Below are 25,371 nucleotides of genomic sequence, written 5' to 3' on the forward strand. Positions count from 1 at the left end.
CTCGTGCTGGGGGAGAGTGTGATGTGTCCCACGTGATGCTGAGGTACCACAGCAGACCTCACCCATCCCATATGCTCTCCTCTGGTAGCCACCCATGGAGCCCTGATGGCCACCCTGGTGTCCCAAGGGGAGAGCACAAAGCTGATTTCCAACTGCTGAAGAAGTTTAGTTGGGAAGGGGCTCCCTGTTACGGCCCTGCTGCTTCACCTTGGTGGAGCCCGTGGAGGGATGAGGCATGGAGGGCTGGTGCCAGGCAAGGCTCAGATCTGACAGCGCAGCCCCCTGGGACCTTCCTCCAGCTCTTGGACTTCTGCATTGCCCTTTCCACCCACCAGATGCCAAAGGGGTGCAGGGCAGGGACACTGCTGCTTTCACTCCCCAAGTCTCTCCCACCTTGTCCCTGCCTGTGATTTGTCTCTCTGCCTTCATCCTCACCAGCCAGGTTCTGCACGGGGAGGTCCCAGCTCCTCTGGCCAGACCTTGTCTCTCCCCTGGGGCACCAAGTTGCTCCCGCTGATGTAGTATTTAGAAATATCTTGGTTAATGTCTGTTAACCTGCCCACCTTCTCCATGCAGGATGGCTGTCTTTCCTGAACAGATGGGTAAATGTGAAATATAGCCTTCATTTTCCCATCTTCCCTGTAGGACCCCTTTTCTATTCCGTAAGACTATTTATTTCCCATATCCCCTTATAATCATCTCAAGAGAAGGTCTTTTCTCTTCCACCTTTCCCATCCCTCAGGTCAATCCTCATCTGTCCTCCATCGTGACACAGCAAGGGCTGGAAACTGAAGTCTTCAGGGATGTTCTGCTGCTCTCTTGCAGACTCTGCAAAATATCTCAGCTTTCCACTATTGAAGTGATCTGTGCTCTTTTTCCCTCCTCTAACACAGATTCGTCGTGTCCAAAGAGACTGTGGTTCGCAAACTATTTGAGTTGTGTAAATATATAATAAAGCATGGGTAATAACATAAAGCGCTTTATTGTTATTCATTGGTGAGCAGCGTTTGGATCCCTCCAGATTCTGAGGTGTAGGGCCAAAGTCCTGTGGATCTTATATCCAGCCACATCTCATCGGCAGGCATCTCCAAAACCTGGGAAAGGTTTTCTAGGTCATCTCCTAGCCAAGCCCAAGTCAAGAGGAGGTTTGATTACCTCCACAGTCAGGGAGCTCAGATTTGTTCGGCCCAGGAAGATGGCTTAAAAAAATCTCATCAGACATCTGTGCTGCTTTTGGTATAGCAGCTTCTCCAGGCACAGCTGGCCTTGCACATGCACTGCAGCTGACATTACTGCATAGCACGTTGCCACGGCCAAAGAAAAAAAATCATTAATAATAATCAAGCTCTCCAAGCCCAAAGATGCTATTCGAACCTTAATCACTCCTTCCATCTAGTGATTTGAAAGCCCTTTGTACTCGTGAACTGAGGCTTGCACCACCCCTAGGAGGTAGCCAAGCAAACAGAAGGTACCTGCTGTTGTAATTAAGCCACGCTCTTCCACCCGGGATTAATTTTAACACTTTTAGTTCAGGAATAAGAAATAGTAATAGCAAAAAGCAGATATTTGGGGGTACGCCAAAAAGTTGCAGTGACTAGGTCATGGGGCTGGCTTTCAGGAATAATAAGTGAGATTCCTCAGTGGTTGTATAATCATTGCAATTAGGAAATCAAGTGCTTTACAGAGTATGCAAGAATTGCTACTCACATTGCACCAATGAAGAAACTGGGGCACAGAACGGGGAAGTGTCAGCAAGGTTCTTGCCTCCTGGTCACCCACAGCCAGGAGGAGGAGAAAGATCTTGGGAGTTGTGCTCTGACGTCCTAAATTGTTTATCCCCTTTGAAAATAAATGCGGGCATCATTAACAAAATAGCATGTGAAATCATTCTTAAGCGTGACCGACAACTGGGGACAATTGATCCTTTGGTGTAGAGCATGATTGCTGGCCACCACACCCCAGAAATCTGAATAGCCATGACATGGCTATCGTGGGGCAGGCCTGGAAACACCTCTTCTTCACAGAACTCAGGAAGATTCACTTGATGGGAAAGATGGATAATGCAAGAGTCAGGGCTATACTGAGCTGGAAACACCTTCATCATTTGAAAGGGGTTGACAATCCGAGGCTCGGTGAAGCCCAACAAGACTGGGGAGCCGGACAGGCCATGCTTTACTCATCCAGTGGACAGGAACAATGAGGAGCATCAAAACCACCTCCACAACCACGTGCCCTGATTAGCACTGCCCCCGTGGACAGGAGAGGAGGTAGCGAAGGCAAAGGGAGTCTTGGCTTGCCTACAGATGATATCACGTGGACCCAGCTGGCCATCATGTGTTGAGCCACCTGCCTGCACCTGTTTCAACCCGTGTTTTGCTACACACCCTAGCTACAAATAATTCTCAACACCGTAGAGAAGGGTTTAAGCAATAGTCCCTCCCTGATGGACCCAGATAGTGGGTCACATCTTTTGCAGACCATTCCCCTGCTCGAGGTGATGCAGCAGAGCGGTTGTGAGGGGTGATTGTAGATGATGGTAGGAGATGCAGAGATCACATTTTTGTTGCAGTAGAAGGGTGATTCTTAGAACAACTAGTCCTGGCACCCACAAGAGTTGCCTTGCTGGATTTGGTGTTGGGTGGCACAAAGGACCTAATTCAAAAGTTGTTTATGTGAGAGCTGCTCTGTAAAAATGACAGGCTTAACCATGTTGTGGGACCAAATACATTCAACAAGTGAATATTTCATCCCAAAAAAGCAAAGATGAGGAGAGAAAAGCACCAAAAGGAGCAGTCCAGAGGAGCAAGAAGCCTGCAGGCGGCCTGAAAGATGTTAAAAAAGCTGTGCTAGAAACCTCAGTAAAATATTTGCTTTGACTGGGAAAGAAAACAAAGAGGTCTAAGAAAAATCGCTGCAGGGCATGAAGGGCAAGTCAAGGGAGGCGCTGGAAGGGAAGAGCTCAATGGTGAACAAACAGCTGACAGAGGAGAATGGCAACTCCCATAACATGTGGCAGGCCAGATTCAGGTAGGAAAAAGGGCTAAAAAGGAAAGTGAAGATGCCTTTGCAACAGACGCCTGAACCGATAGTAGAAATGTCAGTAAATGCACGGAAAGCAGGAAGCCATTGGGGGAGTCCTTGATGCGAAAGGAGTAGGGAGTCCTTGATGAGAAAGGATTACGAGGGCACTTAGAGGTGGTATGCTGTAGGTCAGTACACTCTTCTGTCTATGGCAAGATAGTCAAGACGATAATGAAATTGCTGAGCATGGGCATTGAATTTCCAGACATTGCTAGCACAGGAGGCTGTGGAGGTAGAAAACGCCAGCAGGCCCAAAAAGGGTTAGGCAAACTCATGGACAGCAGGTCCTTACATGGGTATTGAAAGGATGGGCAAGGAAGTCCCCTGCAACAACCCTGCTTTTGCAATTATGGATGCTGGGGCAAAATGGGAGGACTTGCCCACAGATAGTGGCCAGGTTCACATGCTGTCCCTGAACAGCAGGGAAGGCATGGAAAGAGAAGGCAAAAAGAAGCAAAGAGAAGGCATGGAAAGGAGTTGCAAAGAAGGAAAAACAGTATCCAGAGGCAGGCAAGGGACGGTGAGCAGCATCTGGAGCCAGGCCAGCAGCAATATGTTGCTGACTGTGGTGTGTAATTGCAAGCAATGAATCTGTAAACCATTTTTCTCCTAAGTTATGAGCTGTGGACCAACATGTGCATCCCTTGGAAAAGCCCGTGACCTGACCTGCTTGATGGCAATGCCTGTGCAAAGGTGACAGTGGGGACTTCAGCTGCTGAGAGCTTTCTCATGGAGAAACCTCTGGGAAACACCCTGGTTGGATTGCTAACACATCCCTCAGCTTTTATGAGTTGGGTGCCCATTGATGCAAGTCTCCATGGGCTTTGGCTTTTGTTGGGAGGCTGAAATCCTTTCTGTTCCTCAATTTAATAATAATTTAATTAATTCAGCTGCTCTCTGGAGCATGTCTCATCAGATGGCTTTTCATTGCAGAATGGTTACCCCAGTAAGTCCCTGTTTTGCCAACTGTGATACCTGAGTGTTGACAGACTCATCACTCACAAGACCTAAACTGCTGCTCCATGCTCTAGGAGGTGCAAAAACTGCAGCGAGTCCAGGGCGGGCAATGAAGAGAGCTTTAATGACAACTAGGTTAGCCTTAAGGTCTATAAAAACCTGCACTGGGAGAGAGATCAGGAGCAAATATATTCAAGCTAAAATGGCAAATGTAACCAGAGCAATGTCTTCTACAGTTTAAGACCATATTCTGCTCCTTACTATCCTGAGAGGTGTAAATTAGAAGAAACTCTGCTGAAATCATTGCACCAACTTCTGACATCGTGAAGATCAAAATCCATCCACGGCTGAGCATGGAAAGACTCACCAAAAGGAAACGGTGGTGATCTTCCAGTTTTCCTCTTCTTGATAGCCCGTTGCCAAAAGGTCCCGGGGTCTAGTCCTGCTGGGCACCAGAACCTTCAGGAAGAAGGAGGCTTTCCCCTCTTTTCTACCTGAGAGGCACACTGGAAAATCTGCCACAGATTCGTGGAGGCAGAGCTTGCTTTCTCCTCTGCTCTGGCAATATCGCAGAGGTCCAGGAGGCTGTGCTGTAAGACAGCAGGGATGAACTTATCTCCTGTAATGAAGGATTGCGCTACCTATATATATCTGCCCCTGAGCTTGTCGCCAAGCTCTGCCTACGGGCATCACAGAACTGGAAGGTGCGTTTGCACCACCGTGTCAGACATACGCTTTGGGGTCCCATGAGGCACCCAAACACCGCCTTTCCTGTCTTTTGTCCCTCTGATCCTCAGCCTGGTGACACCACCCTGTGCAAGCACAGATGATAAGCAGCATTGTCTGACCACTCAAATTAATTGAGGAAAGCTGGCATAGACTTGCAGGTCCCTTCCAGGTGTGCATCCAAGCACATGGCAGTCCTTATGCCTAGTCCTTGAAATACGGAAGATGGCAACTCTTGCTCCAGTACCTCCTTGAGAAGGTAGACCAAGAACAGCAGAAGCTACAGAAGAATAAACACAAACTCCTGCCCACGTCTGACAACTTCACCCAGCATCGGTTTCTCGTTCAAGCTGACCAGGGCTCATACCACAGAGGAAGGTCCCTGGAAAACCGGCATGAGGGAAAATGAAAAAGAACATTTAAAACATCGCATCATTGGGGTGGTTCTAGTAATGATTTCCATAAGTAGATGTGGCTTAAAATGTCTTACATACAGTGCAGGTAATTAGTACTGAAATTTTTTGGTGCAAAAGTTAAAAAAACGCCAAACAACCTTTTCCTTTTTTCTTTTTTTACTCATAACTATCAGATTTCTGTTTTACTTTCTCACTTTTTTCCTACCATTCCCTATTGCAGATCTTTTTCATGTACTTAATCAAAATAGAGAGAACTCTCCAAATTTTCCCTTCCAATAGCAGAAGTGATGTAATATTAATGACAGCTCATTAATCCTCTTTCTGGATTTCCAAAGAAACACTAACTTCCTATTTAATGCAATTCTTTTTAACCTAATTCCAGCTGATGATTATTTTTCTTTTTTACGGTGGCATGTTTTTCGCATTTGTAAGGAATTAATAAGAAACCTCTGAAAATAGATGGAGACAGTTCTTCCCCACTAGTTGTGGGCATTTAAGGAGAAATTCCTGTGGGGATTTATTTGGTAAATGAAATAACTGACTAGTTCATTAATAACACTCAGATACACATGACTACCCTCACTAAAACCTGAAGCGCAGTGCTGCAGAAGGCAAAATTAATACCTAGAGCTAGAAATCATTGCACATCCCTCAAATGACTGGATGACATTATATTAAAATCTACTTTTTTCTTCCCTTTTCTTTTCAAGTTACGAGAGCAAAGGCAAGCTTAGGCCTAACACCTTTCCATAATTTGGCTATAGAGCTGCCCCTGGCACAAGCTTGGCTCTTGTGCTCTCCTCGCAATTTCCAGATGTAGTCCAAAAGCTGGCAGATGCCAGGGACCATTCCCAGCAGGCAATTTAGGTGAAGCCAATCCATGCTGGATGCTGAATTTAATAGTACAGACATGGCTAGACCCTGCCTTTTGGCCTGGAGGTAAACCTGGTGCGGGTTAGCTCTCTAGCAGAGATATGACCATCAAGCAGCAAATACTTCTGTGCTCAAAGAGCAGTTAAATTGAGTAACAACAACTGGCACTGCTCGTGCTAACCATGAAGCCTACCACAACCAAGCAACTTCAAGAGAGCTTCAGGTTTATGATTTTCTTCCACGCCACAGGGACCAAAAGTTGTGAATGAGGGGCGTGCCTTTGCAAGATACCTGGTCTGTGGACATCCGAGTGGACATCTGCTGGGTAAATCCCACCAGACCCCACTATGTACCATTTCCATGAGGCATCTCATCATCACACAGCATCAGCTTCCAGACGAGCTGTACAGAATGACCATCCAGGAGCGCGGCAGCCTGTATAGCTGGTTTTATTGTGCTGGAGAGTAACTACCACCAAGCCTCAGCTGGCAAGCACAGGATAACCTCGAGCGAGCTGCTGTGGCTGAACACGTTGCACAAACGGAGGTGGCCCAAGATGCTTTGCATGCAGCTCAGCACATTTCCCGAAGCGATGCTGCAATGTTTTGAAAGCAATACCTCGGTTCCTCATAGGAGGACAGTAACGGAGAGGATTCATTGGACCTCCGTGATGCTCCCCAAAGCTGCAGGGATTGTCTGATTGGCCACCAGAAGGCTGTGAGGGGCAAGCACCCTTCACCACCCTCCAGAAACGGCATAAAGCCAAGCTCTGCTCCTTCATCTTAATACATCTGGGTGGCTGACACTGATCCAAGGACTGATCCAAGCCTCCTCTTACCTGGTAATGACCAAAATCTCATTATTCACCCTCTCTTTAAAAGTTCTGTCCTTCTTAAACGGGCTGGAGACTTTATATCTTTCATGTATAGCTGCATTTCACTGTTACAGCCTTAACTGTGACCCCAGTCTGTCAAGAGTCATTTCTGGAGATTTCAAATCTTGATAAGGGAGAAGAGTTTTTGTTGGCTGCAGGAAGAGAGATGAGAGGAAACACAAACACTCAGAAATTTATCCTGGAAACCATGTAATTCTTGAGGTGAAGGAAAAGCAACAGCCTGTAAGCAAGAATAAGAAGCTGGATTTTAACTTAACCATGAAGGAACTTTTTCTGCCTCTTTTTTTTTTTTTATTAGAAAAGCTTGAGAACACACATTGGGTTTTTTTTTTATAAATATAGCGAAAATTGTCTTATTTTCCTTTCTGAATGAACCGCTTTAACTTCCATAAGGCAAATTGAATTTATTGCAATGTATTGCAAAGTATCAACCAATCTAGGATAAACATCTGGTTAATTAATACAGTAGTTAAAAGGGGATTTAAAATTGTATTTTTCTGCACAGAAGTTTTACCCTGTGCCACAATCCTGTGTATGCTCCAGGGAACCCTTAGGACAATAGACATTATTATAAAGAAAGTGTAATACCACTTCTAGATAACGTTTGGTCTTGAAGAACATTTCTGTATGGCACTTCTCAGCCGTCTGTGTTTGTGGAGGGACAACCCTCTTATTAATGTCTTGGTGTCATTTCTCTGTAGTGACGGGAGTTCCCAGTCCACCTTCTGCCATGAAAATCCTTTCCTTTCTCTTTCCTCTCCTCCTGGTGATATTTCACGGAGCTGCAGGTAAGGTGTAAATGGAGGTGAGGGGCTATATAGAAGGAGATACTAGTATCTTATAAAGATCTTCTGTCCCCTTCGGGAAGTGGCCACGCTGCTTCCTGCAAAGAAACTTCCCACATATCATCAAAACTTGTTGGCAGATTACCTATGATATGTGAAATTAGCAGGCAAACGCTTCAACCAGCAATTCAGTGCCTTTGCTACTCCTCTGAAAATCCAGTCTGGGTTGAAAGTGCTAGGGGCAACCCCAAAATTACCATTCAGCACCAGCGTTTTCCCCATTAAAGCTGGCAGACTCTTATACTTAAATCACTTTGTCTCTGGGTGACCCTACAACAAACCACTCATAATCAAATATTCTTAAGCCACACAGAAAAAAAAGGAATCTGGTCCCATGGTCTCCAAATATCCTTTGCTTCAGGACCTTGTATTTGGGGTGGGGAGGCAGAAGATCGTGAGTTAAGGTTGAAATGCTTACTGGTAGCTTCTGCTCAGTGGAGAAACCTCTGCAACCATAAGTAGTGGTGTTAGGCTGTGCCTATTGGGGAGATGCAAGGGGGGGTCTGGAACCCAAAACCCACCTTATTGTCCAGAGAAAGGGACTGTGTTTAAACACCATCCCTGAAAATGACACAATTACAGGGCAGGGCACTGTGTGCACAAACAAGTGCCAGCGGAGGTTTGGGGTTGGTCTCTGTGGGAATTGGGTGGGAAGTACCCTCTGGGGAGTAAGGATGGGAAAAGGCTGTGACGAATTGCAGATGACCAGGACCATGGGAGAAGTGGTCTTCTTATTGATCATCTTCTTATCTGGGCCTCTACTCATGGCTGTTCTCATAGAAAGGACACTGGGATAAGTGTTCCTTTGGTCTGGACCAGAACAGTTGTTTCACATCCTTATTTAACATACAGGTATACACAGTGGACATTTGAGCTGTTTTCAGTAGGACCTATCTTCTGGGTATGGTAAAGCAAGAAATTTATCCGGAAGAAAGTGTTTCTGAGAGCTGAGACTGCTCACGATCATCTCTGCAATGTCCCACAGCCAGAGAGTTTGGCACCAGAAGTGTTTTATTCAGCCTTCCCATCACTCCTTTATTGCTGCCTGGTATTTTCTGGGTACTGCTGTGTGTGCATGCACCACCAAGCTCACGGGCTGTGAATTTAACACACCAGGGATGCGCTGGATCAGCTGTACATGTGTAATATTTATGGTCTGTTTGCTGGAACAAGCTCTCCGCTTTCTGGATATCCTGGACTTAGTGCGGTTGCACAGATGAGCTGTGAAACTGGAATTAATTGGTTCATGTGCAGTCAATCAGGTGCATCCAAAACACATCAGCCTGCCAGGCTACATCTCTATTAATCAAGCAAACAGGGCCAGGCAACATGCTGCCTAATTGGTAGTCTGCTCCCTAGGGTAATTTTGACCCCTGACAACTAGCACTTTCACAGATAAAACCTGTTCTGGGAATAGCACAGGCTGGTGGCCATTCCCAAAAGGCAGTTTGAACTGGATATCCTATTTTAAGGGGGAAGAAGGTTTAGCCATGTAGATAAGAGCAATGCCACACTGCTTGGCCTCAGACCCAGAGGGCAATGCCTGTTGTGCTGTGCTTACTAGCACGGAAGCAGTCGTTCTGCACGCGGTGTTGAGTTTATCCGTGTATGGTGGCCATCTATATGGACTGCTAGACACCAGGACCTGTTTTGAGACACGGGTGAAATTTATAGGGAGGGAAATAATAGGCCACATCTATGGAAATCCAGAGGGACAGAAATCCTCATCTCTCTGCCCCTAGAAGTGGCAGCCTTCCAGCTGAGCTGCTTCAGCTCTCCTTAATTGTGACCTACAAGACCTTAAGAGCTGGTAAGTGTCCTCTTACTGTTTTCTATCAAGTCTGTGGTGTCTGTCCCTGAAATCTGAGTTCCTAAGGGAGTCCTGGGCTTGGAGACACAGTTCTTACATCTGGAGAAGGAATTAGAGCATTTGTTTGATTGTTCTGCCCATAGACCTCCTCCTCTGAGTGTTGCATTAGGACTGTCACGACTTTGGGCACCAGTGTGGCATGGTGTCAGCGCACAGGTATTTAGCAAAATGCAAAACCCCGACAGAAACAACTGTCTCCTGCTTTTTTTTTTCATGGTACAGGCTTTGCAAAACCTCTAAGATCTTTTATACGATGTGGCTATCGTGGGACTTTCTGCTCTCCTGGGACATGCCCTCTTGGCAATGCTTACCTGGGGGTGTGTCGTTTGGGGCATTCTTGCTGTAAATGGTAAGTTTAGGATTTAACCGGGGCAAAGATGACTTTCCAAATTTTCAGTTAAGTCCCGTGTAGTGGGATTTTTCCCCACCAACATGGGCCTGAAAACCCTGAAATATTCTTTCCTTTGTGTAGGTTGTAGTGTGGCTAATTGCACAGGATCTCCAGGGATCTGGGGATGATCGTTTCTCACATCGTTGGATTCAGGGAACCGTTGTACCAGTCATCAAGGATTTGTCATTCTTCTTTCAATAAATGCAAGATCTGGGGAGGTTGTATGGCAGCCATGTGTGGTGGTGTCATTCTTTTCTCTAGAACTGTTATTTGCCTTTAGAAATTTGAGCAAGAATTCTGAAATCAGATTAAACCTACCAGGAATGTTTAGTTTGCCAAAATATTTTCTCTTCTTGGGTTGCTGATTGAATGAGTGCTGGCATGTTCTCCACCCATGCCTGTTAGGAATCCTCTGCCGTGACCAAAGCTGGGGTCAGTCACTGTTTCCATAGGGAGCATGTAATTCTTCTTCAGTGTGATGCTTCATAGTACCTCTGCTCTGAAAACTTTGGGTTCCTGCCTCCTAATTTAGAGCTTTCAAACCTGGAAACAGCATCCTGTTTTGTTATGGGAACTGAGGAGGAGACACTGAGGAGAACAAAAGGAGGCAGGTGACCCCTATTTTAAGATTTGAAGCTTGTTTTTCCCTTTGGTTATTTTGGCTGATATAAATTTGGAGTAAATCTGCAAAATTCGTATCAGCTGCGGTAGCGAATCAGGAGATCGGAGTTAGACCTACGACACTACTTGAGACAATTAGTCAACATGTACGAAAGGCTACTTCAATCACTCCTCTTGCAAGAGGTTTCTCCTGTCCTGCCCTGAACTCTAATAGAAAACTCAGAAGGTCCAGGTTGCCCAGTGAGCTCCTGCCTCTGCAGCTGCTCTTGCCTGGTCAAGACCATCCTTGGGCAGACAAATCAGCCTTCGGACTAGCACTCGGTGGCTGTGGCCAGTAAATAGTTGTCTGCCCTGAGACCAGCTGGCAGGGCAGAGCTCATGCGTGTACAGCCAAGCTCAGCCTCCAAAGCAGGGCAACCTCAGCCTGTTCACAACCCTCCTGTGCTCACAGGAGTCCTGCCTAGCTATTGCCGGGGACTGAGCCCGGGCCAACAAGCACTGTGCCAGAATAACCCTGGGGCTTAGCACAGGCCAAGGACCTTTCTTGAAAAATCAGTCTGGATGTAGCCACCCTTTCCCACAAACAGAGGGAATTTAATAGCGAACATGACCAGGCTGGGCTAAATGCTCTTAGGGAACATCTTTGGGGGTAAGGGGAATACATGTATCTCTGAAATACAGTGGGAACTGACCTCAGCTCTCCTGTGGCCTGCGTGAAGGGCAGCACTCATGGATGTCAGCGAAGGTAGGAGCACTAGTCATGGAATCATAGAACAGCTGGGGTTGGAGGGGACCTTTAGAGGTCAACTAGTCCAACCCCCTGCAATGAGCAGGGACATCTTCAACTGGATCAGGTTGCTCAGAGCCCCATCCAGCCTGACCGTGAATGTTTCCAGGGATGGGGCATCCACCACCTCTCTGGGCAACCTGTGCCAGGGTTTCACCACCCTCAGCGTAAAGAATTTCTTCCTTATATCTAGTCTGAATCTCCCCTCTTTTAGTTTAAAAGCATTACCCCTTGTCCTATCGCAACAGGCCCTACTAAAAAGTCTGTCCCCATCTTTCTTATAAGCCCCCTTTAAGTACTGAAAGGCCACAAGAAGGTCTCCCCGGAGCCTCCTCTTCTCCAGGCTGAACAACCCCAACTCTCTCATCAGCCTTTCCTCACAGGAGAGCTGTTCCATTCCTCTGATCATTTCTGTGGCCTCCTCTGGACCCGCTCCAACAGGTCCATGTCTTCCTTGTGCTGGGGACCCCCGAGCTGGACACAGTGCTCTGGGGGGTCTCACCAGAGCGGAGTCGAGGAGCAGAATCCCCTCCCTCGACCTGCTGGCCACGCTGCTTCTGATGCAGCCCTGGATTTGGTTGGCTTTCTGGGCTGCGAGTGGACATTGCCAGCTCATGGCCAGCTTTTCATCCACCAGTACCCCCAAGTCCTTCTCCGCAGGGCTGCTCTCCATCCCGTCATCCCCCAGCCTGTACTGATACTGGGGGTTGCCCCAGCCCAGGTGCAGGACCTTTTAAGGGAAACAACCAACCCCAGTGCCTACGTGCAAAGGACTGACTTGAAGACCCGAGCTTGCCATTTGTGGCCTCCCTTCAAAGCAGATGCTTCTGCAAATGACTCTGCCACCATTGAAACCACAGCCTTGTGAAGGGCAGGAAACTGGGCCAACGGCCACCTCGCAGGGATTCCCCTGGATAGAGACCTGAGGAAGTTGCCAAGTGGAACCAAACCAGCAATTTACAGTTTATGTCCTAAGAAGTTTTGCACAATCCATCGTAGGTGAGTGTCTCTTTCACAAACTGGAATGGCACAAGATGTTTTGCTCAAGGACTGAGGACTTTGCACAGACAGTTCAGCCCTTGTTATTTTAGATTCAGCTCTGGAGACTATACAATATCTGTAGCCAGCATCACGCAGAATTACTGCATCATCACGCTTTTAGATCACCACCACAAATAGCTGCCCTTGCATTTGCTGCTGTGGAACAGTTCCAAGAGCCAGCTTAGAGCGAAACACAGGCTGAAATCTCACCCCCTAGGATCCGTGCTGCACATTGCTCCCTGCTTCTTACCCCAATTCCATCTCCCCAACACTCTGCGCATGTTTGAATCCATCTCACAGCTCTTCCCAGGGGGTAGAGATGCTGCCGAGGATGGAATAGAAAATACCAGACAGATAGCACCAGAACTGATGGAGTGGGACTGGCCATGCGTGGCCAAAAGCAAGGGTGTGCAGCACCTAAAGCTCATTTCAGATACACATCAAGCCCTTGGTGGAATGGCTGGTCATGCAAAAATCAGTTTGTGCTACTCGGAATCTACTACATCCCCCAATGGTAATCACAGAATCACAGAATCACTAAGGTTGGAAAAGACCTGTAAGATCATCAAGTCCAACCATCAACCAACAAACACCACCATGCCCATTAAACCATGTCCCACAATGCCACGTCCACACATTCCTTGAACACCTCCAGGGATGGTGACTCCACCACCTCCCTGTGCACTTCCCTGTCTTCCACCATTTCTGCAGTGGTTGGATCACACAGGCGCTTGGCATCTTGACAAGGTGGGAGAAGGAAAGGCCCAGCTGCCAACCTCCACTGCTGAAATCCCCAGCCCCTGGTAGCTGGGAGGATCATGAGTATTTTTCCAAACATTGGCAGAGGCAACCCAAAACTTGGGCATGCAGCACAGCACCCTCCTGCCAGGCAAGGACTGTCACTTGCCCTGGTGGCATGCTGATCCTACAGCTACAGCCAGAAAAAGGGAAAAGACCTTGGTGCAAATATTTTTTATACCTACTGAGCTGTCGTGGCATCAGAGCCACAGGAGGAGATGGGCTGGGAGCAGCTGCATCTGGTGGTCAGGCTCGTTACAGAGTTTCGTTAAGGTGGCAATTAACTATGTCTCTGCTGTTGCTTTTTGACACATGCACCAGCTTAGTTTTGAGGTGGTGGAGGAAATGAGGAGCTGTCCTGAGCCCCCTGCTCCTAACCACCATGGCAGAGTAGCGTTGGCTGCCAAGAGATCCCCCCAGAGTCAGACCTGCAAATGCTTTGTGCAATTTCCCTCACTGGGGAGAGAAATTGAGGCAGGAAAGAGCAATGAAATATGGTGAGGAGTTAGGATAAAAGGTATATTCATGTAACCACTCAGCAAGTATACATTATGCATGAGTATGTTTTTTATGTATATACACACACATACATATGTTTGATGAATCTACAAGGCTGAAAAAGTATACGAAGATGGCACCATTAATACGTTGAGAACCAATAAAGGGTTACATACAGCAAACTCTTAACACAACAAACTCTTAACATAACAAAGTCACAATTAAAGCTTGTCATTCATGGGATTGCCAGTTGGACGGAGATGTCATCCCATGTGGCGTCTTCCCAGTTATTCTCAAGTGAAGCATAGAGAGCACGCTTCACTTGGGCGAAGGAATACAGAGCTCCTTTGTGTTGCGAAAGCAGATTGCTTGCCAAGGTCTAACGAACAGGGATGCAGTGTGTCCCAAGACGTGTCCAGCAAACCACAGCACTGAACAGCCCTTACGCAAGGTGGGATGACACAAGACCCCAGGAATCCTTCTCAGAGGTGTCAGAAGAGGAAAGGGATGCCTCTTCTTCTCTGGCAGGGGGAGAAGCAGGAAAAGGAGCTTTTGAGCTGGATATTTTGAGGTGTCAGCCATCTCAAGGGACACTTTGCCACGTGGAGAGACCAGCTGGTTGGGACCAAACTGCTGCTGCTACTGCCAGGAGCCGAGAGGCTGTGGGAGGCTCCCACCCCCCGGCTGTCGAGCGCATTCTCCCGCCGGTGACTGCTCACATCTCCTCCCAGACGGGCTGTCCCTTCTCCTCAGTCCCGTCCCTGTGCAGGTGCTACACGACACGCAGGCAGGGACCCTCCTTCCTCTTCTCCCCAGCGAAGACCCTGCTGACAGCTCCCAGCCATGCGGATCCTGCCTGTCCTCTGTGCTCTCCTCCTGCTGATGCTCCAGGGAGCAGCAGGTAAGATATGCGTGGGAGAACATGGAGGATTTGTCCTGAGTTAACATTTTGTAGGGGCAAGTGGAGGATATGCCAGTTGAGATCACAAGTCACATATGACTTTTCCTGGTTGCTGTGGCATCCCCCCGGGATCCTCGCACCTCATACCTTTAAGGAAAGGTTCGTGATGCAGGTTCTGCAGCTGAGACCGGAGTTGGGACCTTGTAACAAAGCTCTTGCCCTCCAGGGATGAGGCTTTGCCACCTTCTCCATACCCCCTGACCCTTGCCTTTCCAAGTCCGCAGCACTGGGCAAAGCAGCCCTGCTGGAGAGGAGGAGGAGGGAGGAAGGCAGATCCTACTTCCACCCTCGGAGTCCTCCCTTTGGCCAGGAGGGAGCCAACAGACATATTGGGGAGCCTCTCCCAGAGGCTGCTGCGGGATGGTGGTGAGCGTCCCATCCCAGTGCCATAAATGTTGCCCTGATTTCTGTCACAGATACCTGCCCAGGCATTTGGGTCAGGGGTGGGCTAACGCTGACCATGCAGGGGCCAGGGGCTGCCCTCAGCACCTCGGCAGGACCATGCAGGAGGTCTCCTCTTTCTGCACTCTGCAGGGCTGTCCCTCACTCGAGGATCGCCCCAGGACTGTGAGCGCCGCGGGGGCTTCTGCTCTCTGGGGTCATGCCCACCGGGGATCGGTCGCGTTGGCATTTGCTCCGAGAAAGACTTCTGCTGTCGGAGGTGGGTTCAGGGCTGCCCGAAGGGTGGGGGTTGCTGCCTCTTGGGGTTGGAGGTGAGGCTGTTGGAGAAAGAGGGGACAATATACAGCCCAAGGGCACGGGGACACCCCTGAGCCCTCACTGCTGCCCTGGTTGGGGCAGGCACTGCCAGACCTTTCCTCCTGCAGGCGATGGTATCCCTGATGGCCTCCTGTGTCCCTGGCACCGATCTCTGAGCCGCCCTCTGAGACAGCCCGTGCCCTCACAGCATTTTCGGGACGATGCTGCGTGGAGGCACCAAGCACTGCCGGGAGCGGCAGCAATCCCGAACAGCTGGAACGTGGTCCCGTGGGAATCCCTTACCCCAGTGTCCCCAATAAAAGCTGGTGGTTTGCATTCCCGTTGCCGAGGGATGTGTGTATCTCCTCAAGGAGGGATGTGCAGGCGTGCATCTCTTTTCTCTGCATGCAGGGAAGGGCAGAGAAGACGGAGCCACAAATACACACACCCCCCACCCTCACCTACCCTCTCTCCAAGTGCGCCCCAAACCACCCCAGCACCTCCCTAGTATGGGGGTACACACACGGGTCCCCAACACCATCCTTCTCTCTCAGCAAGGGCATCTCTGCACCTCACATCCAGGGTCAGGGACGGGGGGGTTGCTATGAACCCCCTAACTTCAGTGGGTGCCTGCTGGTTGTCCACTGGGTCCCAAGCTGGTTCAAGAGTCCCCGTGGGGCTGCTTCACAGGACAAGCCACTCTGGTGGCCTTGGGTCCATCCCCAGCTGTGGGGCCTGGGTGCGTGGCATCGGGGGGGTGTTGTGGGGTCCAGGGATAGCTGGCGGGGCAGGGGAAGTCAATCTGCCCCTGAGGAAATAGGGATTGATGGCTGTGCCAAGAGGCCACTCAGGAGCTTGGGACTGAGTTGGGGGTCAGTGCTGTGTGAGGGGGTGCAAGACCCGGGACTGGGCTGGGCGGGTCTGTTAGGAGCCCAGGGCCAGGCTGTGGGTCAACATTGTGGGTGAGCCTTGGGGCAGATTGGTGATGCTCAGCTCAGGGGGGCTATGGGAGTGGCCCCTGCACTGCCATGGGGCAGTCACCATGGGGGCTGGCAGCACAGGGGTCATCCCACTGCTCCCAGCCAGGGAGCAGGGCAGGTCAGGGGGGCTGGGAGCAGCCTCAGCCTGGGGCATTGGGCATCTCTGTGGGGATGGGCCAAGGCCAGGCCAGGATGTCAGCTGTGGGTCAAAGCCCAGGCCTGGATCAGCAGGGCCAAGCTGCAGCTCTGGTGGGGTCCAGCACAAGACCACGAGATTCCCAGCCCAAAACAGGTCCCTTGGGCAGGGGTTGGCCCCATCCATGGGCTCCCTACAGCGTAAGCTGGAAGCCCTCTCCACGCCATAATAGCAGCCCTTGGCTATGCTGGCCCTGGACTGGTCCTGAGCCTGGTACCAAACCTCCAGGAGTGAGGATGCTCCCAGGATCCCTACACCCGCCAAGACACTGCCGTGGACACCCAATCCTACTTCTATGGATTGCTGCTCGGGGAAAATCCCCATCATGTGCCTCTCTGATAGATGGCACCAGACCCTTTGTCTCTGACGTATCCAACCTCAAGACCCTTCGTTCTCTCCAGGATACAGAGCTTTGGTCTCTCTGGGCAATGGACCAGTACTCTTGGTACTCGCTCCCATACCCAGTACTGTGGCTTGAAGTTTGCTAGAGGACTGCACAATCATGCACACACACCATAGACAGATTGTTCGTACAAAAAAGGTAGAAACAAAGTTTACTAGGAATATAGGACAGATTATGGTGATCAAATATAGGGCATGGCCAGAGAAGCATATTGACCAGCAGCCTGCTTTCATGAGCTTGGGCCCTTTCACCCCTTGATTCTCTCTGTTCCTCATGACCTCTTTCTCCATGACTCACCTTGATCTTTACCGTTCTGAAGCATCACATAGTTCCTATCAGTCCATGAACTCTCTTAATCAGGTCCACATCTTCACCTTCATTCAATAGTTTCCCTTAGTTTGCATACCTTTACCCAGAGACTTTTTTCTGTTGAACCATATTTGTGGGTTTTGTATCAGAAACGACAGTTTAGGAGCAGTGAATTCAGACAGAATTAGATGAGCTGTGATCTCACCTGATCACTTTTCCTCTCTTCACTGTTCGTTAATCTGAGTAGCCATCAGAAAGGTAGACTTACCATTGTCATTTCCTGGCGGGTCAAATGCAAATCACCTTGGCAAGGATGAAGCTGTTCTTGTGTTGTTAAAAGAGGAGGAAATTAAAATATTTTGTATTATCCTGCACGTCACACACTACCCGCTTACTTAGTAAACTGAGAGGAAAGGAAGAGACAAATATTTTATTCTTTTATGGGACTGGTTGCTACTGATGTCTACACCAACCAGTCTGCTTTGTCCATCCCTGGTAGTTCATGCTGAGCCACTGCAGTTCGCATGTCCGCTGTGCAGCGGTGTGTCACAAAATGTGTGGCATGAGGATAACGGTGAAGATCGCAACAAGGTGCAAGCCTGCCACCCCCAAGAAGATGGGTCACATTCTGATTGGCCAAGGGGAGATGTGTCAGCAGGAATAAGCATGTGTTCCACCCACCAGCAGTGGTATAAAACCAGGTTGTTTTGGGCAAAGTGGTATTCCCTGACTGCAAGTGCATCTGGACTTGTATCAGAAATGGTGTGGCCAGCAGGAGCAGGGAGGTGATCATGCCTCTGTACTCGGCTCTGGTAAGGCCACACCTCGAATACTGTGTTCAGTTTTGGGCCCCTCACTACAAGAAGGACATTGAGGTGCTGGAGCGTGTCCAGAGAAGGGCGACGGAGCTGGTGAGGGGTCTGGAACACAAGTCTGATGAGGAGCGGCTGAGGGAGCTGGGGTTGTTCAGTCTGGAGAAGAGGAGGCTGAGGGGACACCTCATCGCTCTCTACAATGACCTGAAAGGGGGTTGCAGAGAGGTGGGTGTTGGTCTCTTCTCCCAAGTGACGAGTGACAGGACAAGAGGAAATGGCCTCAAGTTGTGCCAGGGGAGGTTCAGGCTGGATATTAGGAAAAAGTTCTTTTCTGAGAGAGTAGTGAAACATTGGAATAGGCTGCCCAGGGAGGTGGTAGAGTCACCCTCCCTGGAGGTATTCAAGGAGCGTGTGGATGTGGCATTGTGGGATGTGGCTTGATGGGCATGGTGCTGTGTGGTGTTGGGTGGGTTGGTTTTTGGTGTGTTGTTTTTTTTTTTTTTTTTTTTTTTTTTTTCCCCAGGTTGACTTGATGATCTTACAGGTCTTTTCCAACCTTAGTGATTCTGTGATTCTGTGATTCTGTGGACGCAAGCGATTCCTGTTGGGTTTGTTAGTGCTTGAACACCAAGACCTTCATCAGGTAGGTAACTGCGGGGTCTCTTTCTGGACAGCTGTCCATTGCACCTCTCTCTTCAGCTCCTGAAACTTTCTAAATGACAAACTGTTGGTAGTATCTATGCATATCATGAGGCCATCTGAGCTTTCCAAGAAAGAACACTAATTGTCTGTATCAGTCAGCAATTATCTGAGCCCAGCATATGCTGAAAATGAAACTGGGTTTCCTGACTACAAGAGGGACTGGAAATGTGTCTTGAACCTTGAGGAAGGTCCCTGAGACCTCATGTTCTGGGGCACATGGGGACTGTCCTGGGCAAAGTAAGGAGATGTTATTCAAGCAGCAGTACCGAGATTTTCCATCCTTTCAGGCTTACGTTAACTCAGAAGGTTGCTTTGTATTGACCATACTGGTCACCAGGGGCCTCCCTCACCAAGTGCTGGGCATCTCCAGGTACATGCATTTCCCTCAACTCCAGAACCTGGGTCAGTTCTTGACCCCGGTTTGACTCTTGGCATTGCGTTGAGTGTTGGCACGAGCACCTCCTGATATGCAAACCTTCTCTGCTTTGGCCCTTGGGTAAAGAGAGGTAGAAGCGTAAGACCAAATGCACTAGCAACGCATCTGGTCTGGTAACTACATTTGAAAGTCTACCTTGTCTCACCCTTGGCTCTGTTGCTCCAGAAATATATTTAGTTTTCCTTGAGAGATAAGTGTCAGATGCATAAGGCTTGAGGGAGTACAGCTTCCAAGGAAAAATATTCCATTTGCATTTTCCACATGTCTTTGAATGTTGTTTTGCTTAAAAGTGCAATAGTCAGGCATTACTTCTCCCATGTGTCCTTTAACAAAATACAAATAGAAAAGTGAGAAGATGATGGAAAATCATCAGTTGGATTGCCTCACAGGTCAGCACTTCCCCAGCTGCTCCCAGGATATCCAAAAGGTGCATATCTGACAGACATCCTTGGGAACAGGCCACAGAAGACATCATCCTGTTACTTGAGATAACCCCTCTGCAATTTGGCGTATTACTGTGTGCTGTCCTCTCCAGGAGCTTTGGTGTCTCCCCTCTGCAGCCCTGTGAAGACCCGGGACAGGCGTCAGCCATGCGCATCCTGTACCTGCTCTTCCCCTTGTTCCTCTTGTTGGTCCAGGGTGCTGCAGGTGAGAGGGGAAGAGGGGAGATGGGGTGAGGTGTGAGTCCCCATCAGTGGGGTCCTCCATGTCCTGGGAAGTGACTGGCTTTATCGAGGACTAGGAGGGGAATGGTTTTGTGGTTGTCTTAGAGGTCCTGTGTGAAAAGCCATGCGATGGCATACATCTGGGTGCATTTATAGCTGTTACCATTTGCACTGGGTGCGGAAGAATCCAGCCTGAAGGAAGGGCTTGGCTTCTTCTGCAGCTTAGGGAGGGATTCAGCTCTGGGCTCTAACCCCTGTGATTTCCTCTGGGGGGGTGTCTCTGGATGAGCTACTATTGAAGTGACTCTAGGCGCAGCCTGCACAGACCATCCTAGCTGTCCAAAATGTGGACACTTTGGGCAGAGTTGTCTGACCATGGTAGGTAGCACAGCCTGGGGACCCTTCAACATGTTTGGCTCTTAGACCTCCAAGCCACCCCAGTACTGTCTGACCCAGCTGAGATCTTCTGGTGGACATGAACAATTTAGAGGGTGGCTGGAGGCCATGGCACAACCTTCTGCACACCAATGGCCAGAGACAGCTGGACACCAGGTCTTAACTTAGACCTCTCCAGGCTACACTGGCCATGCTGTCCAGTAGCATTAAACCTGAGTGTCCCAAAGCACTATTGCCCCGACCCATGACCCCTGCAAGGGCTGGGCAAGGGCCTTCCATCAGAGGTCACGCAAAGGCAGGGCTAAGGCAGGACAGGGACTTGGGATGTAAGGAGTGCCCTGCTTGCCAGCTCTGCTGGTCCAGGCAGCGGTGGACACACAGCTGGGGAGCCAGCATGGCTCTTCCTTGACCTCATGCTGGTCCTTCTTAGTGACTGTTCTTGTGTGCACCCACTTGAGAATGAAAGAGTGAGACACATCGCTATTGAAGACACGGCTATGGTGAGGTTGAAGATGAGCCCATATATTGGCCTGAAATGCATGGGGAGCATTGTCTTTTCTGCAATCACACACTGCTCTCCCAGATTATTGTTTTAACTGTTTCTCTGTGCATGATCTTCCATGGCACCAGGAAACGTAGACCGATGCAGATGACAAAAGGGATTCTGCGTTTTGGGGGGCTGCCGTTTCCCCTATAAATTTGTGGGAGTTTGTTCAACATTCAGCCACTGCTGCAAACTGTAAGTTCTGGGAATCGTTTGCTCCTATTGATATAGTTACTGTTGTCTTTCAAGACAGCTCCTGGTCCACAGCTTAATGCATTCATGCTCAGAAGCAAAAGCCAGGAAAGAAGGGAAAAGTTCTTGTGGGTTTGGACCTGCCTGCTGTGGGGCTGAAGGAGCCCAAGGTCAGCCAGTGCCTCCCCACTCTCCTTCAGCCCCACGAGGCTTGCCCACTGTCAATACAAAAAGCTCAGGTGTGTTGTCCAAAGGAGAAGGCTGTCCCTTGAGTAGTGTGAGGCACAGGATCCTCCGCCTGATGTCTCTAAAGAGCCTTGGAGACAAGGCTGCCACCACTGAGGAGAGCACAGGTTCAAGCCAATTGAAATGACTGGAGATTACCTCTGTGAGGTTGAGTCTTATCACCCTGTATTTGCTTGTCATTGGAGGGGAGGTGGGAGAGAGCGGGAGGAAGGGAAGAGCAAGTTCCAAGAGGTGACATGCTTGTCTGCTTTCTTCATACAGAATCTGGGGTTGAGACCCTGACCTTTCCAAGCAGGACGTCCCCCTTGCTTCTGGCTCCTGGAACCATCTCCCGATGTCCTCTCCCCTCCCTGCCTCTGCCGTCCCCAGACGGTGTGACAGCGGAAGCACTGCTCCTGCTGGTGCCCGGGCGCTTGTGGGCTGGAGACATCCCATCACGGGCCTGGTGTTGTTGGGGCAGGGGCTGCTTTTCCTGGCTTGAATAAAGACGAGCAGTTTGGCATTGCAGCGGGTGGGATGTGTGGTTGCTTCCTTGAGACAGAGGGTGTGCCGCGCCTGCTCGCTCTGGGGGTGGCGGTGAGTTGGTGGCAGGAGAAGTGCCTGGGGATGCTGGGGGTCACCACCATGGCTGTCCCTGGGGATGCTCTTGCCTGGCAGCGGTGTGGGGACACGGAGCCTGACAGTCCCTGGTGGGCCAGGGTGTTTGCTGTGGGTGTGATGGAGCTGCTCTGCTCCCTCCTGCGGAGACGGATCCCTGTCCTGCTTTTCATAGCGCCAGACTTCTTTCTTTTTCCAGGACCCTACTTCCATGTCAGTCTCTTTTTGTGGTGGGTAACAGTCCTTTCTTGTGATGAGCGCTCAGCCCAAGTGATGATGGGTTCAAGGGAGGAACCATCCTGCTGCTCGGTGGGAAAGGAGTCTGTCTCCTTGCATGCTATGCAGGAGATGCATGTGCCCAAACGGACCAGGACATTGGTCAGACTGGAAGGGTCAGACTGCACATTTGTGTTTGTCTATTTATCCGTGCACACACTGTAAATTCGCTCTCAGTCTCGTTATTGGCTGGGCAAATACGGGACTAGTCGGAGCCCAGGAAGGGCCCCTGCACTCTCTGCAGATGCAGCTGGGCTGCCAGCAGTCTTGGTGGGAGGTGCTGGAGGATGCCGGGTCACTGCAGCCCCAGCAGCAGCTCCCAGGCTATGCAGCACAATAATGTCAGCCCAGGAGTGTCCCCATGTCCCTGGGCTGCATATTCTTCCCTTTCTTCAACAGCCAAGGGAAATTTTCCAATGGAAAACAGGGTGATGTTTATGGCACTGGGATGGGATGCTCAGCACCATCCCGCAGCAGCCTTTGGGAGAGGCTCCCCAACATGTCTGCTGGCTCCCTCCTGGCCAAAGGGAGGACTCTGAGGGTGGAAGTAGGATCTGCCTTCCTCCCTCCTCCTCCTCTCCAGCAGGGCTGCTTTGCCCCGTGCTGCTGACTTGGGCCAGGAGGTACAGAGATGGTGGGAAAACCTCACCCCTGGAGGGCAAGAGCTTTGTTACAAGGTCCCAACTCCGGTCTCAGCTGCAGAACCTGAAGCAGGAGCCTTTCCTTAAAGATATGAGACCCCAGGGAGGATGCTACAGCAACCAGGAGAAGTCACGCGTGACTCATAATCTCAATGGGGAAAAAATAAATATCTGTACCAAAAAGTTTGGCTTCTGTCTTCTTTCATCTGCATTATGTCTATAGGGAAACCTCATTATCTACTGGGCAGCTTCACTGTAGTATCTGATAAATCCTCCGTTTTTCCATATGCCTAATTCATTCATATCTTACCTGCTGCTCCCTGGAGCATCAGGAGGAGGAGAGCACGGAGACAGGCTGGAGTCACTGGTACCTCAAAACATCCAGCCCAAAATCTCCTTTTCCTGCTTTTTGCCCTGCCAGAGAAGAGTCGTCATCGCTTTCCTCTTCTGACACCCCTCAGAAGGATTCCCAGGCCTCTAGCCCTGGGTCTCGTGTCATCCCACCTTGTGTAAGGGCCGTTTGGTGCTGTGGCTTGCTGGACAACTCTTGGGACAAACATGTACACACGCACTGCATCCCTGCTCATTAGAAACCAGCACCAAACAGCTGCTGTACCACAAAGTGGAACTTTCTCTGCTTCTCTTCAGGAAGCTCTCTCAGTAAAACACAAGATCAGTCCTATGGCCAGGTGGGCCTTCTGCTTCTGCTAAGCATGCAGAAGCCATCTTCCACCTTTTTCATGACTGTTATCTTGCCACAGTGACTTCACATCCCAATGGTGTGCGAGGAGAAAAGGCTGAGAGGTCAGGCTCTACTACTAAAATCCCCAGAAGGTAACCCCTTGGGGTTAGAGGGACCACATTGCTCTTCCAAACACCTTGAGAGGCAGTTGCCAAGTCAGGCATGCAGCACAGCACCCTCCTGCCTGGCAAGGACTGCCACTTCTCCCGATTGCGTGAATGGCATCAAGCGTATTGCCTTCACAAGCGATGGCTACATCCATCTTATATTTCTTCACCTTGGATGGCTTTAGGAGGAGATGAAGATTTGTAGATCACCTGGTTTACAGACCTTAATGTGTATCCTTGTGTTATTCTCACTTTATCTGAATAATCACTAGAGAGATAATGTCGTGCTTATCACCTTTGACATGGCAGGTGCACAGACATCTTTTCCCAGAAGCAGGTGATCTTGCAGCGTCTAGAGGTGGGAGGGTTTTCAATATTCCACATGTTCTTGCACATCACACGCTAGCTGATTATTCAGACAGATGAGAAGAGACAAAGAAGGACTCCCTTCTTCTGGGACTGGGCTGGTGCTGGTGTCTGCCCCAACCAGTTACTTTGCCCTTCCCAAAGATTTTTCAGCAGACACCACAGCCTGTGCCCGCTGTGCAGTGGGGTGTTGCAAGATGAATTGCATGAGGATAACGGTGAAGGTTGCAACAGCCCCCAGGAGGCACCTCAGCCTCTCCCGTTGCCACAGGGAGGGACGAGGCGCAACCCCATCACCCCCATGCAGATGGGTCACTTTCTGATTGGCCAAGGGGAGACATGGCTTGTGGGAATAAGTGCATGTTCCACCCACTGGAAAGAGTGTAAAAACAGGGTGTTTTGGGCAAAGTGATACTCCCTGATCCTAACACTTCTGGGCGCAAGTGTTTCCTGGTCGGATTGTTACAGCCTGTTGCTGCCTTGGTGCGCTCTGAACCAAGACCTTCATCAGGTAGGTGACTGCGGAGTCTCTTCCAGGCTGGCCACCCATTCATCCTCTCTGTGCAAATCCATCTTCCTGGGACCATCTAAAAGACAAACTGTTGGAAGTGTCTGAATGTAAACAAGCATCAGAGCCACCTGGGAAAGAGAATAAAAAACTTCATATGAGTCTTAAGAGCCCAGAACATGTGGAAGCTGGAACCAGATTTTCCTAACTACAGGAAAGACAGGAAAGGTGCCTTGATGCTGGAGGAGGGACCCCAGGATCTTCTGTTCTGGGGGAACGGGGACTTCCCTCAGCAAAGTAAGGAGATACTTTTTGCACAGCAGTACGGAGATTTTCCGTCCTCTCAGGCTTTCAGTTAACCCAAAAGGTTGATTTGTGTTTCCATTTCTGGCCACCAAGACACTTCCCTGCCTTCTTGCTCCTCCCTGGATCGGTGCTGCACGGGGCAGGGGCAGTAAGTGCGGGGCTGGGGAGTGTCTTTGCTGGGCAGCCTGGGAATGGTCTTGAGTTGAGGAAGGGCCCTCCCAAGCCGAGCTGGGAGGACTTTCCTGAGCTGAGGGAAGCAGGGGTGATTGGGCAGGGTGTTTTGGACAGCCAGCTTTGGGCTGGCTGAGGTGATGGAGAGCACTGCCTAACCCTTCATGTAGCATGGCATCTCCAGGTACATGCATTTCCCTAAATTCTTGACCCTGGTTTGGCTATTGGCATGGCACTGAGTGTTGGCACAAGCATCTCCTGATCTGCAAACCTTCTCTGCTCTGGCATTTGATTAAGAAGAGGCAGAAGGGAGA

General features: G+C 49.8%; 2 protein-coding genes across 2 annotated transcripts; both read left to right on the forward strand.

Annotated features, from left to right (window-relative positions):
• The first annotated feature begins 7,678 nt into the window (after positions 1-7,678).
• LOC132319919 (gallinacin-4-like) lies at positions 7,679-10,016 on the forward strand. Its single transcript, XM_059831967.1, has 2 exons — positions 7,679-7,736; positions 9,886-10,016. Exons 1-2 carry the CDS (start codon positions 7,679-7,681, stop codon positions 10,014-10,016), a joined length of 189 nt encoding a protein of 62 aa, XP_059687950.1.
• Positions 10,017-19,890: 9,874 nt separating this feature from the next.
• Positions 19,891-21,721, forward strand: LOC132319930 (antimicrobial peptide THP1-like). The gene is given in 4 exon segments (XM_059831988.1): positions 19,891-19,948; positions 20,974-21,100; positions 21,529-21,533; positions 21,639-21,721. Coding segments are annotated over 4 exon segments (273 nt in total).
• Positions 21,722-25,371: the final 3,650 nt, after the last annotated feature.

The sequence above is a fragment of the Gavia stellata genome, chromosome 2 (genome assembly GCF_030936135.1).
Source record: "Gavia stellata isolate bGavSte3 chromosome 2, bGavSte3.hap2, whole genome shotgun sequence".
Taxonomy (NCBI): Eukaryota; Metazoa; Chordata; class Aves; order Gaviiformes; family Gaviidae; genus Gavia; species Gavia stellata.

Excerpts from the sequence above, each read along its gene's own strand:
- LOC132319919 (XM_059831967.1), top strand. The coding sequence starts at position 7,679 with ATGAAAATCCTTTCCTTTCTCTTTCCTCTCCTCCTGGTGATATTTCAC. Across the intron at positions 7,737-9,885 it reads GATATTTCACGGAGCTGCAG|GCTTTGCAAAACCTCTAAGA; the intron begins GTAAGGTGTAAA and ends TTCATGGTACAG.